The sequence below is a fragment of the Jaculus jaculus genome, chromosome 5 (assembly GCF_020740685.1).
Source record: "Jaculus jaculus isolate mJacJac1 chromosome 5, mJacJac1.mat.Y.cur, whole genome shotgun sequence".
NCBI lineage: Eukaryota > Metazoa > Chordata > Mammalia > Rodentia > Dipodidae > Jaculus > Jaculus jaculus.
The window spans coordinates 140,018,548-140,031,836 of NC_059106.1; the positions used below are offsets into that span (position 1 = coordinate 140,018,548).

General features: G+C 36.4%; 1 protein-coding gene across 20 annotated transcripts in view; it reads left to right on the forward strand.

Annotated features, from left to right (window-relative positions):
• The window catches only part of Dlg1 (discs large MAGUK scaffold protein 1), a 202,905-nt gene that overhangs the window by 151,616 nt on the left and 38,000 nt on the right, over positions 1–13,289 (forward strand). For 9 of the 20 annotated variants that reach the window (XM_045151324.1, XM_045151322.1, XM_045151327.1 and 6 more), the window contains 3 exons: positions 2,008–2,184; positions 5,254–5,323; positions 10,125–10,224. In XM_045151324.1, coding sequence (XP_045007259.1) covers positions 2,008–2,184; positions 5,254–5,323; positions 10,125–10,224 — 347 coding nt within the window. Of the gene's footprint in view, positions 1–2,007; positions 2,185–5,253; positions 5,324–10,124; positions 10,225–11,349; positions 11,384–13,289 lie in introns of all 20 variants that reach the window. The other 11 variants (XM_045151329.1, XM_004654353.2, XM_045151332.1 and 8 more) reach the window with 2 other exon arrangements.

Genomic DNA, 13,289 nt, shown 5'->3' on the forward strand with positions numbered 1-13,289 from the left:
AGACTGGATTCATAGCTGTAGGCTCTTTAAGACTAAATCAACATAGTGATTATTTTGCCAGTTACTCATATTTGTTTGAAAAACTAGAATTAACAGACATCTTAGAGTCAGTATCAGTGGTGAAAACTAACAACAGATGACTTTATCAACTGCCAAATGTTTGGAAAAGCTACTTTAATTTAATGTGGCAACTGCCAAATGCTAAGAATGTTTAAAAAATTTTAAAACAGAAAATACTGTTTCTTATCAGTTATTTAATATACATCTTAAACAAAAAATTCTTATGTCGAAATAAGCTTTCTCGAGAGTATAGCAAAAGGCTGGTGCTCAGTGGGATAGCACATAAAGGCAAGGCCCTAGGGCTGAGTTCTAGCATCAAGGGGAACACATTTGTAATGACCCTAAGAATTATAAACAATCAAAAACTACAGAAAAGAACCTCAATATTATATTTTTTAAGTATAATCTCTTCTCTTATATGGCAATTGGAAATTAGCATACCAATCATATTCTTTTTTCATGCCTATTTGTTGGGGGGCAGGGACTCCTCTTGGATTAAGAGTCTACTACTTAGAAGGTGATAGTCTTCTACCATAAAGATTTTGAAATCCACTTCCAAAGCTGTTCACCTAATGGCATGGTGGTGTCTGACATGGTCTGAACCTGCTTTTGTAAATTTTGTTAAGCAGGAGAGACATTAGCGGAATTACCAATAATACATACATGGCATTTAATGCCAGTAATGGTATAGGTGTCGCTGTGAGTCACCACAAGTACATGTAATGCCATACTGTCTTGTATTGTTCATTTTGTCATTTAATCTTGGGATTAAGGGAAATTCCCTGAGCTAAAACTTTTAATGCATACTTTCTGGCTATACTTTTCTTTCTGTGTGTTTGAAACCAAGTAGGCAACCAAAATTTAATTAAATATGCATTTTTTTCTTTTCTTTGTGTGTGTGAGAGAGGGGGAGAAAAACAGAGAGAGAAAGGAAGAAAGAAAGAGAGAAGGAAATTGGTATGCTAGGGCCTCAGCCATTGAAATTGAACTCCAGTCATATGCATCACCTTGTGTGTCTGGCTTATGTGGGTTCTGCAAAGTTGAACATGAGTCCTTAGGCTTTGCAGGCAAGCACATTAACTACTAAACCATCTCTCCAGCCCATAAATAACCACATTTGAAGGCCACTGTGGCTCTTTAGGAATACTCTTAGGGATCGGGGCAGAGCTATGTGGCTTTGTCAGCATTTGTGCCTTATGTTGGGATAAGTTGTGGCCATGCTGACCATGAGGCTTCCCTTTGGAGTGTTTGACACTCTTCCCCTCTGTCCCAGAAGTATTTTTAAATTTTTGCTTGCACACTTTACTAAATTTGATTTAATCCTCAGAACAACCTTACCATGCATTCCTAGTCCCTTTGATAGGTAAGAAGAAACTACAGGTACCAAAGAAATTGCCCAAAGTAAAACAAACCAAAACTATAAGATCCTAGTAAATAGTGGATCTGGCATTAAAACTCTTCCTCAGTCTCATTCCAAAGCACCTGCTAATTCATTTGTACCATTGTCCCAATAGAAGTATAATGAGTCACCTGTGTTATCTTTAATTTTGTAGGAGTCACTTTAAAAGGGGAAAGAAAAGCCAAACATGGTGTTACACAGCTATAATCCCAGCACTTAGGAGGCTAACGCAGGAGAATCATTGAGTTTGAGGCCAGCCTGGGCTACATAGTAAGAGCTTATATCAAACAAAGAAGGAAGCACTTTATCCTGAAATATTTAAAGCAGTATGTAATGTACCTTACAACAAACTATTTCCATGTCAAGGTGGTTTTACAATTACTTTTTTGTCTCATTGTCTTAGGTATAGTAAATAATTGAACTTAACATTATTTTGCCTACTTTATTCATCTATCAAATACATATATACTTCTAAAATCCTATGTTAATTTAAAATTGATTAATACTACTGTGACAAATAATTATAAACTTTTTTCTTCTGAGTCTAGAGCCCTTTTTGATTATGACAAAACTAAAGACAGTGGCCTTCCCAGCCAAGGATTGAACTTCAAATTTGGGGATATTCTCCATGTTGTTAATGCCTCTGATGATGAATGGTGGCAAGCCAGACAGGTTACACCGGATGGTGAAAGTGATGAAGTTGGAGTGATCCCCAGCAAACGCAGGTAAATTGTTTGTTTTTCCCACCCCTTCAAAGTAGAGCATAAGTAACATAAAACATTACTGTTTCTTTAAATTTCTTTTACTGTGCAACATAGATAGACCTGGAGATCATAGTACTAAGTGGGACTCACAAAACATGGCCAGATATCATTTCATTTAGCTTTTTTATTTAATATTTTGAGAGAGAGAGAATGGTCATGTTAAGGCCGTCAACCACTGCAAACGAACTCTAGACACATGTGGTACCATGTGCATCTGGCTTACATGGGTACTAGGTTGTTGAACCTTGGTCCTTAGTTTCACAGGCAAGTGTCTGAACTGCTAAGCCATGACTCCAGCTATATTTCACTTTTATGTGAAATCAAAATAGTCTAATACAAAGTACAGTGGAGGCTTTCAGGGTGTAGAAGTAAAAAGGATGAGAAGATGTTGGTAAAGAGATAGTATACTTTATTTTGAGAGCAAGCAAGCATTGTGAGTGAGCCAGGGTCTCTTGCTACTGCAAATGAACTCCAGATGCACATGTGCCACTTTATACACCTGGCTTTACATGGGTACTGAGGAATCAAACACAGGCTGGCAGTTTTATAAGCAAGCACTTTTACCTGATGAGCCATCTCTTCAGCCCAGTTAACACATTGAACAATATTGAAAATTCAGATTTCTAAAAGCCTCCAGATCCAATCAACCTATTATTACCAATGTAATATACCTCTTTCACCTTCAAGTAGGTAAAGGTTATTCAACAAATACTTTAAAACTCTTAAACTTTGTATATTATAGATTTATGCACATGTATTATTGAAGTTTAGCTTAATATTTTGCCATCTTGTTTTTTGTTGTTGTTGTTGTTTTTACATTACAGAGCTGAAGAAAGGTACATTAAAAAAATAAATAAATAAAAGAATAGGCTGGAGAGATGGCTTAGCAGCTAAGGCGTTTGCCTGCAAAGCCAAAGGATCCCGGTTCAACTCTCCAGGATCCATGTAGGCTAGATGCACAAGGGGGTGCATACATCTGGAATTCGTGTGCAGTGGCTGGAGGCCCTGGCGCGCCCATTCTCTCCCTCCCTCCTTTTCTCTCTGTCGTGCGTGTGCATGTCCCTCCCTCCCTCCCTCCCTCCCTCTCTCCCTCTCAGATCAATAAATAAATAAAATATATCTTTTAAAAATATAAGAATAGCTGGGCGTGGTGGCGCACGCCTTTAATCCCAGCACTTGGGAGGCAGAGGTAGGAGGATCGTCGTGAGTTGGAGGCCACCCAGAGACTCCATAGTGAATTCCAGGTCAGCCTGGGCTCGAGTGAGACCCTACCTCGGAAAAAAAAAACAAAAAACAAGAATATCAAGACCACCCTGAAAGTACAGAGTGAATTCCAGGTGAGCCTGGACTAGAGGAAGACCCTACATCAAAAATAAAAACAAGAATAATACACAACACATTCACAGTTGTTAAATTTTGCCACATTGCTTTGTCCTTCAAATTTGACTTTATTATATGGGAGCTGTGTTCAGCTAATTTTTTTAAAGTGAAAGAAACAAACCAATAAAGTTGCTGAACTCAAATGATTCTCACAATATTTCCAATGTAATTATGGAATTGAATGCATATATAAGTATACACTTAGATACTGTAGTTCAGTGCTTCATAAGTGTTTTTGTGTTTCATAACAAAAGGAACCCTATATTTCATTTTTCAGTAAGTTTTATCAATTTCAGAATATAAATATAGGTGGTGCCTAAAAGCTTTATATAATTACCCATGAAAAAGATAGTTCTAAGTCGGGCGTGATGGCATAAGCCTTTAATCCCAGCACTCAGGAGGCAGAGGTAGGAGGATTGCTGTGAGTTCAAGGCCACCCTGAGACTCTGTAGTGAATTCCAGGTCACCCTGGGCTAGAGTAAGACAGTACCTCAGGAAAAATAAAAATAAAAGATCTAGTGATATTTAGTAAGACTCTTAGATATATTTAGCTTACTTTAAAAATAACATTCGGTAGCCGGGCGTGGTGGCGCACGCCTTTAATCCCAGCACTTGGGAGGCAAAGGTAGGTTGATTGCCATAAGTTTGAGGCCACCCTGAGATTACATAATGAGTTCCAGGTCAGCCTGGGCCAGAGTGAAACCCTACCTCAAAAAACCAAAATAACATTTGGCTGGAGAGATGGCTTAGCAGTTAAGGCACTTGTCCACAAAGCCAAAAGACCCAGGTTCAGTTCCCCAAGACCCATGTAAGCCAGATGCACAAGGTGGCATGTGTGTCTGGAGTTCGTTTGCAATGGCTAGAGGCCTTGGTGTGCACCCACATTCATTTTCTCTCACATACACACACACACTTGGGCTCTCGCGCGCGCTTGCTCGCTTTGTCTCTCTCTCTCTCTCTCTCTCTCTCTCTCACACACGCACACACACGCACACACACACACACAGAGAAATAGGATATTTAAAATAATAACATTTGGCCGGGTGTGGTGGTGCACGCCTTTAATCCCAACACTCAGGAGGCAGAGGTAGGAAGATCACCATGAGTTTGAGGTCACCCTGAGACTACGTAGTTATTAATTCCAGGTCAGCCTGGACCAGAGTGAGACCCTACCTTGAAAAACCAAAATAATAATAATAACAACATTCTATTCAGGCATAGTGGTACATAGCTATAAAGCTACTCAGGAAACTGAGACAAGGTCTTGAGTTCAAGTCAGCATAGTGACCTTTTCAACATTGTGAAAGGGGCTGGAGAGATGGCTTAGTGGTTAAGGCACTTGCCTGCAAAACCAAAGGAGCCAGGTTCAATTCCCCAGGATCCATATAAACCAGAATCACAAAGTGGCATGTGCATCTTGAGTTTATTTGCAGTTGCAAGAGTCCCTGGTGCACCCTTTCTGTCTCTCATTTCTCTCTCCCTCCCTCCCCCCTCTCCTGTAAATAAACAAAAATATTTATGAACAAAACAGTGAAGGAGAAATATGTTCTGGGAGCAAGGGCTCAATAGTAGAGAACATACTCTGGAGAACATGCAAAGCCTAAGGCTCAATCCCTAGCACCAAATAAATAGCCTCCTATTCTTTGACAGAGTTGAAAAGAAAGAAAGGGCCCGGTTAAAAACGGTCAAGTTCAATTCTAAAACAAGAGGAGATAAAGGGGTGAGTATATGAAATCTTTATTTATAAAAATTAATAATTGACAGTAATAGACTTGTACATAATTTTAATTCCTACATTGGTAAAATGAGAAAAGTTTTGCCATAAGGATTAACTATGAACAGCTCTTGCTATAGATTAAATAGTAGTAAGCATTTATTATAGTGCACATTTCAAAGGCCTTTCCAAATTATACTGTAATTTGATACATTCTTAGTAACACACTTTGTTATGATTATTTTTATAAATGAAATGGATTCAGCCTTTATTTGAATGTTTTTTATGAGGGAGGGAGTGGGAGGGGAGAGAGAGAAAGAAAAGAATAGTTGGCGCACCAGGGCCTCTAGCAACTACAGTTGAACACCAGATGTGTGTGCCACCTTTGTGCATTTGTCACCTTGTGCATCTGGCTATGTGGGTTCTGGTGAGTCAAACCTGGGCCCTTAGGCTTTGCAGGCAAATGCCATAACCACTAAGCCATCTCTCCAGCCCTCATTTGAGTGTTTAATTAGAGTCTTTTTAGTGGGCTTATTGGTGCATGCCTGTAAGACTTGTATTGCCAGCATTCATTCATTGTGACATCTAGTTTAATAATGATTTTCTATTCCCTCAGTATATCATTAAATAACTCATAAAGTATGTTTACAAGTTATTGTAAGTGAAATCATGGAATGTATGTTTCTGCTTGAATGTAAAAACTAGGGGGTTAGAGAGATAAGAAAGATAGTATCAGCTGTGTTGTACTGTGTATACATTTCTTAGTTATCCTGAACTCCCTGCAATGGAATATTGTCAGACTAAGCTGGAAGAAAGAGTGGGCAAATATTGTATTGAAATCTCTTTCACAGAAATGGTTTATGTCTTTGGGATTTTTTTCAATCTCAAGCAGAATTTTATAAGCTTTTTTATTTGAAATGAATGTGAAAACTTCAGCAGGTAAATTTACTCTCTCACATCTCAGTTATCACTAAGCACTCATACTTAAAGCTTAAAATTTTTAAATTTGATGTTTGGTCTAGAAATTAAATCTTAGTAAGTTATATGATATATTCATGTTTGGAAATGATAAATTTCTTAAATTGTAGCTTTCAGAAAATACAAAATTACATAGCATAATTTGATGCAATATTTCAAGTAGAAATTTTTATTAGGGAAAAAAATCCCAAGTAAATATTCAGGATTTCAAATATGTACAGTGTTTTTTATACTTGCTTTATATGTGCCTTTAATTCACGACAGTAAGCCATCAGTGAATAAAAAGAGGTTGCATGTTGTAACTTTTCTTTCATACTATAAGGAGTTAACTGAATTAATGAAGCATTTAAATCTTAGTCTTCTTGACTGTAACCAACCTTGTACACAATCACTGTGTCCTAACACAGCACCAAAAGTATGCATGATACTGAGTGGGGTAAAAATACGCTTGCCATTGACACAGAACTGCATTTCTCTGTAGTATTTGCTACTCCTCCTCATCTTTTCCTTCCTTACACGGTGATTCGTGGGCTTTCCTTTCACTACAGACTTAACATTTCAGTTTCTCATTAACATTTGCAACATTTATTTGACTATTTTTAAATAATACATATAGAAATCATATATTTGTATTTATGTACCATGAAATTGTGATATTTTATCAATTTTTATATTTCTTGCATTCTTACAACATGCATTAATGATAATAAATAATTAAACACAGTATTTTTAATTGAAAATGTAGTAAAACTGAACAGGTCTTTTCAGTTTTGTTTTCCTACACCTTCTTGTCTTGTTTGCTTGTGCTATTTTTAATTGCACTTTTAATAAATTCTTCATCTGGATTATTTTAAATAATACATTTATTAACTAACAAGCATTTCTTTGTATCCTGTGTATGATATCTTTATGATATCTCATTTTGGATAACTGCAGAGATAACATGAATCAAAACATTTTAAACTTCATATTTCTTTTGGTTGTGTGCTGGGAATCTGACTCTGACCACTATAAATGCAGTAAAAGAGATAAATAATCTTTTATTTAAAAAATTAACAATTTGTCAGATACTATAAAAGTTGTTACTAAACTCAAAGCCAGTGATTCTTCTGAGAAAGAAAGATTTAAAACATTTCTAAATTAGATTACCATAATTTTTTACTAAAACTTAAGTTTTCTCTTCCTAAAATTTGCATTTAAACAATTTTTATTCATATAATGTTACTTGACTGTTTATAAGAGTTATAAAACTAAATTTCTCCACAATTCTTTTTCTCATCAACCAAATTTTTAAAGTATTTGCTTATTTAATTAGGTGCAGGGTTACCAGGGGAGGCCATGGTAGGGCCTCTTGCTGCTGCAAATGAACTCCAAATGCATGCACTACTTTGTGCATCTGGCTTTACATGGGTGCTGGGGAATTGAGCCAAGGCTGGCAAGCTTTGCAAGCAAACACCTTGACTGCTTAGCCATCTCCTCAACCCATCAACTTAAATTTTAAATTCTGCATATAGTTCCTTTTTATTTTGTCCCTCAAAGTCTTCAAAATTTAAGATTGAAAGCCAGGCATGGTGGTGTACTCCTTTAATGCCACAAAAGTCAGGAGACTGAGGTAGGAGGATCACTGTACAAGTTGGAGGCCAGCCTGGGCTACAGAGTGAGTTCCAGATCTGACTGGGAACCTTGCTTCAAAGACCAAAAAAGAAAGAAAGGAAGGAAGGGAGGGAGGAAGGAAGGAAGGAAACCTGCTCAGCTAAAGAACCGTAAAGGTAATTAATCCTGAATTTTTGATAGGAAAAGGTAAAATTAAAAGTTTAGCCATGTTTTATATTCTGTTCAAAATAAATACTTGAGTTATAGAATTGGATCTAAAAGTTCTATTTTAGCCCCTTACTTGCCAGCATCACATGCTTAAACTACTTCAAAATCATATCTTTGAGAGATGCATTCCAAGACCCCTAGTGGATGCCTAAAACCCATCTGCCCTGAGGTTTTCTTCTTACATGTACACCTCTGTGATAAAGTAGACACAGTATTATAACAATGTACTCCAGTAAAACTGCCATCATTGTACTCTTGTACTGTGGTACTGTTAGTAAAATAAAGTTTACTTTCACATAAGCACAGTGATACCAAGGTAGTCAATATGATAACCAAGATGGCTAGCGCACACTCATAAGGGGGTAAGGGCATAAAGGATGGATATACTAGATAGAGCAGTGATTTATATATAGGGCAGGATGGAGTCGGATAGTGTAAGATTCCATCATGTTACTCATATCAGCATGCTATTTAAAAATTGTTTGTTCCTGAAATGCATCATTTAATATTCTCAGAACATAGATGATCATAGCTAAATGAAACCCCAGAAGACAAAACTATAGATAAGGGTCTGGTATAGCATCTTATGACATGAATAAACTTGAAAAATTAGTATGTCTCACTTTAGGGGCCAGTAGTGTGATTTAGTGGTGAAGCACTTGCCTAGCATGTATAATAAGGCCTTAGGTTTAATCCCAGCACCACACAAAATAACACCCTTTGTGTTATCTCCCCAGTAATAATTTTTAGTGTCCATGATAGGTGAGGTCATTTCCACTTACACATGTGACAGAAAAATTGCAAGCAGAGGTACTCCTCTTCAGTGTCTTTATGATACAGTCTCAAATCTGTACAATGAGACAGTCATAGAAAATTTTATGTCCCTAACAGTTGTTCAGTAAAAGGCAATAAATCAACTGTTCGCCTTCCTTATAGCAATTATATATAAACTCTTAGCAATCTCACTTGTCTTTATAGAGTTGGTGGAAAATTTTTATTTTCTATCCAAGATATACCAGTGAGTTGCATGTGGTTCTGTATTTATTTATTTATTTGGTTTTTTGAGGTAGGGCCTCACTCTATCCCAGGCTAACCTGGAATTTAGTATGCATTCTCAGGGTGGTCTTGAACTCACCACGATCCTCCTACCTTTGCTTCCCGAATGCTAGGATTAAAGGCATGCATCACTATGCCCAGCTTTATTTTTATATTTTTTAATATATGCAAGTGTAATGCATCTTAAAACAAGTAAGTTAGTTGTAATGATCAAGTTGGCCGAGAAACTGGACTTTTCTTGCTTGACTATGATAGCACTAATTAACCTTTTGCTGAACTCTGTATGTCTTGATTAGTTTTTTTTTTAGCTCATATCATAAGCACTTAATTTTCTTTTTTTGCTCTTCCAAAAAAATTATTCGTTGTTTTTAAAAAATTTAAACAGATTTTTCATAATTATTTTGGTATACTTGGTTAATAGTACTTTTCTGTTACTTCATTGTAGCCACAAATTAAGGCATAAAAGAAAAATGCAGATGACTAAAGTAAAATGGTGATTTCTACTTAATACATGAAAAATATTTGAGCAGCAAAGTAACATTAAAAATATCTTTTTGCAAAAAAGATATCTTTTTGCTCAATAAAAATGTTGTAAAAAACCTTTGCTATAATGTATCGTACTTGGACATTTTCTGAGAAAAGTATGTTCAAATAAATATTAGTTTGAGTTATACTACAATAGCAATCTGATTTACTCATTACCTTTTTTGTCAAGTAGCATTTATTCTATTATTTTAAGATAAAGCCAAGTTATACTCTAAAATTTATAAGTATTTTATTTACAAAATGTTAGAATTAAATAACTACAAAATTAGCAATTCAGTTTTGGTGATCAAAGTAACACACTGCACCCTGTGGTCATGGGAGTCAGCTTCCACAGCCTGCTAGGCTGGGCCTTTGTACACACAGACAGTAGACATCCCTTTGTTTTGCCCCTCCTTCTCTTCTTCAGCAGTCATTCAATGACAAGCGTAAAAAGAACCTCTTTTCCCGAAAATTCCCCTTCTACAAGAACAAGGACCAGAGTGAGCAGGAAACAAGTGATGCTGACCGTAAGTATGTGGACTCAGCAGTCAGCTGCACATAAATGTAGAGGGACCTACTGCCCTGCAGTTGGTTGTTACCATGGAGACAGTTTCAAGAGCTGCAACAGGTTACATTTGTCTTAACCAGGGCAAATTTAGCAGACCTAAATTAAAAGTTGTATGCCAGTCTTAACTTTTCTGGCGCCTAGGTGTTAAACCATATTTGAAGTTACCTGTTTATCACTGAAACAAGTAAAACTAAATAGAATTATGTGAAATAAGGGTTTATATTAAAAAAAAAATAGGGGCTGGAGAGATGGTTCAGTGGGTAAGGCATTTGCCTGCAAAACCCAACAACCCAAGTTTGATTCCCCAGTACCCACTTAAAGCCAATTGCACAAAGTGGTACATGAGTCTGGAGTTCATTTGCAGCGATGAGAGGCCCTGGTGTGCCCATTCTTTTATCTTCTCCCCCCCCCAAATAAATAAAAAAAAATTTTTTAAAAATATAATACATTCATGTCAAATGTGGTGGAGCACGCCTTTAATCCCAGCACTTGGGAGGCAGAGGTAGGAGGATCGCTGTGAGGTCAAGGCCACTCTGAGACTACACACTGAATTCCAGGTCAGCCTGGGCTAGAGTGAGGCCCTATCTCAAAAAATCGAATATATATGTATACACACACACACATACACACACACACACATAAATACACACACATGTACATACACACACACACACACACACATTGAAACAATGTTTTGGGGGAAAACCATGGGTACCTGATTCCTAGGTATAGTACTGTCAATCATTGATTCTAGATCATCTGGAATCATCCATCCCACTTTATTCTGCTTCTTCATTAAATGTAGATAATACAAAATTCACTAGTAAGAAACCAGGAAATGACCTAAAATTTTACATCTCAGCCCTAATCAGCTTCTAAGGTAGAATTTTCATTGTTGTAGGTTACATTTAGTTGCTAGCTCATTGCAAACTTTCAGAAGTCTACAGAAATGCTTGGTAAGATCTGTGCACCTGTAATGGTCTTGGAACTGTCTCTTGCTGTAGCACCAATTTCATGCATCACTGACAACTATTTTCTTTGATTATCTTTTTATTGCTTGCTCTCTGGGGACTACTCTCTACAGGAGATCCCTGACGACATGGGATCAAAAGGCCTGAGTAAGTGATCAAAATACTCCCAAGTTATTTTTTAACCTCCATCCACAGACCTACCTTGTTCAATACATTTTGAGATTCATGGTAGTGCCTATCTGGCATAAGGAGGTGTGTGACTTAGATTGTTTTTAACCTTCATGTTAATAACATGCTTGGGATTTTTATATGTGTAATATATCATGTTTTTCTTTTGCTTCATTTTTACATCACTTAAACTGCTACCAAGTTAGATTTTGATTTTTTATGCTTTTTATGATACTTTTCTTTGGGTTTTAACTAGAGAAAATTAAAGTTTTTAAAATAGTACTTGTTAATAGAATGCATAAATATACATCCTTGGAGTTTTGTATCCTTATACTTTTTTTGTTAAAACAAATTTAAATCACTTTGATTATGTGTTAGAAAACCATTGCTTTAATGTGAAATTATAAACCACATATCAATTTTAAGCAGCAGTTTACAAAGGAAATTGAGTAGCTCTTTTTTTTTTTTAAGAAAAGCTAGGTGAAATAGTATAATTTGTTTTCTTTTAACCAAGATGTGGTTTGTTTGGATATAGTTGTTAATTTTCTAGCCAGTACTTAATCTTCATTTAATGACAGAGTCTAATATATGGAAAGAATCCAACAAATCTTTGAGTGAGGGCTGTGTAGGAGTTATGGGCTATAATCCTAGCACTTGGGAGACGGGCAGGAGGATCATGAGTTTGAGGCCAGTCTAGGTTACTAGAGTGTTACAGGGAGCCTCGGCTATAGAGTAAAACTTTGTTTTGAAATTTGGATATTTTCAGATTACTTATGTATGGACATACTCATCAAACATTACAATGATTTTATATAATAGTGATGCCTAGAAATAAACTTTTGGGCTAAATTTTAAATGACTCATTCCTTTTAGATTATTAAGCATTTTGAAATCATTTTGTATTTCATCAGTCATTAAGGATTTAGTTAGCTTTCTAAGATCTACAATTAATAATTACTAAATTTTACAGATGTGACAACTATACTGGAATATTAACTATAGATAAACTTGACTTTTATGACTGACGTGCCACGTGCTGCACTAATGAGTTACCTGGTACTTGACTTTTATTTCAGTCTTAATAGTTTAGGTTTACATTAGAGTGAAGACTGTATTGTATAATTCTGTATTGTATAATTTCTGATAAACATACTTTTATATGCCTTTTCAGAAGTTGGTATGAGCCACAGATTTCCTAATAGCATTTCTACCCCGGCCCCTGAGGTGGGTCTTACTCCAGCCTATGCTGATCTGAATTCACACTGTAGTCTCAGACTGGCCTGGAATTTAACAGCAATCCTTCAGAGTGCTGGGATTAAAGGCATGAGAAACCACCCCCAGCCCTAACATATGTTTTTTGTCATACATTTTTAACAAATTATCAGTGAAGACCTTCAAAACCAGAAAATTCTTCCACAGATTGTTGATGCTGTTGAATTTACTTTGAGTTGATATATTTTAAGATGATAAGGTTCAACACATAATCTTACAAGTTTTTACCATCCTTGAGGCACCAGAGACCTTATGGGTAACTCCTAGGGGCAAAAGAACTAATTGAAGAATTTGGTTCCTATATTGATAATATTTGATGAATCACAAGTATGCCTTATCATTGTATTTCTGTTGTTAATTGGGGATTGGAACTTGAGAAAACATGAAAATGGTGACTAAATTATCAGACAGTGTTACTTGGAGAAAGGTCTAATATGTTAGTCACTTAATATTGCTTGAAAGAGCTGAGGAGATGGCTCAGTCAATAAAGTGCTTGTTACACAAGCATGAGGACTCTCCAGTACCCATGTAGAGTATTGGGCACCACAATGGGGAGACAGAGACAGGAAAATCATTGAGACCACTTGCCATCTAGTCCGGCCTAACTGGCAAG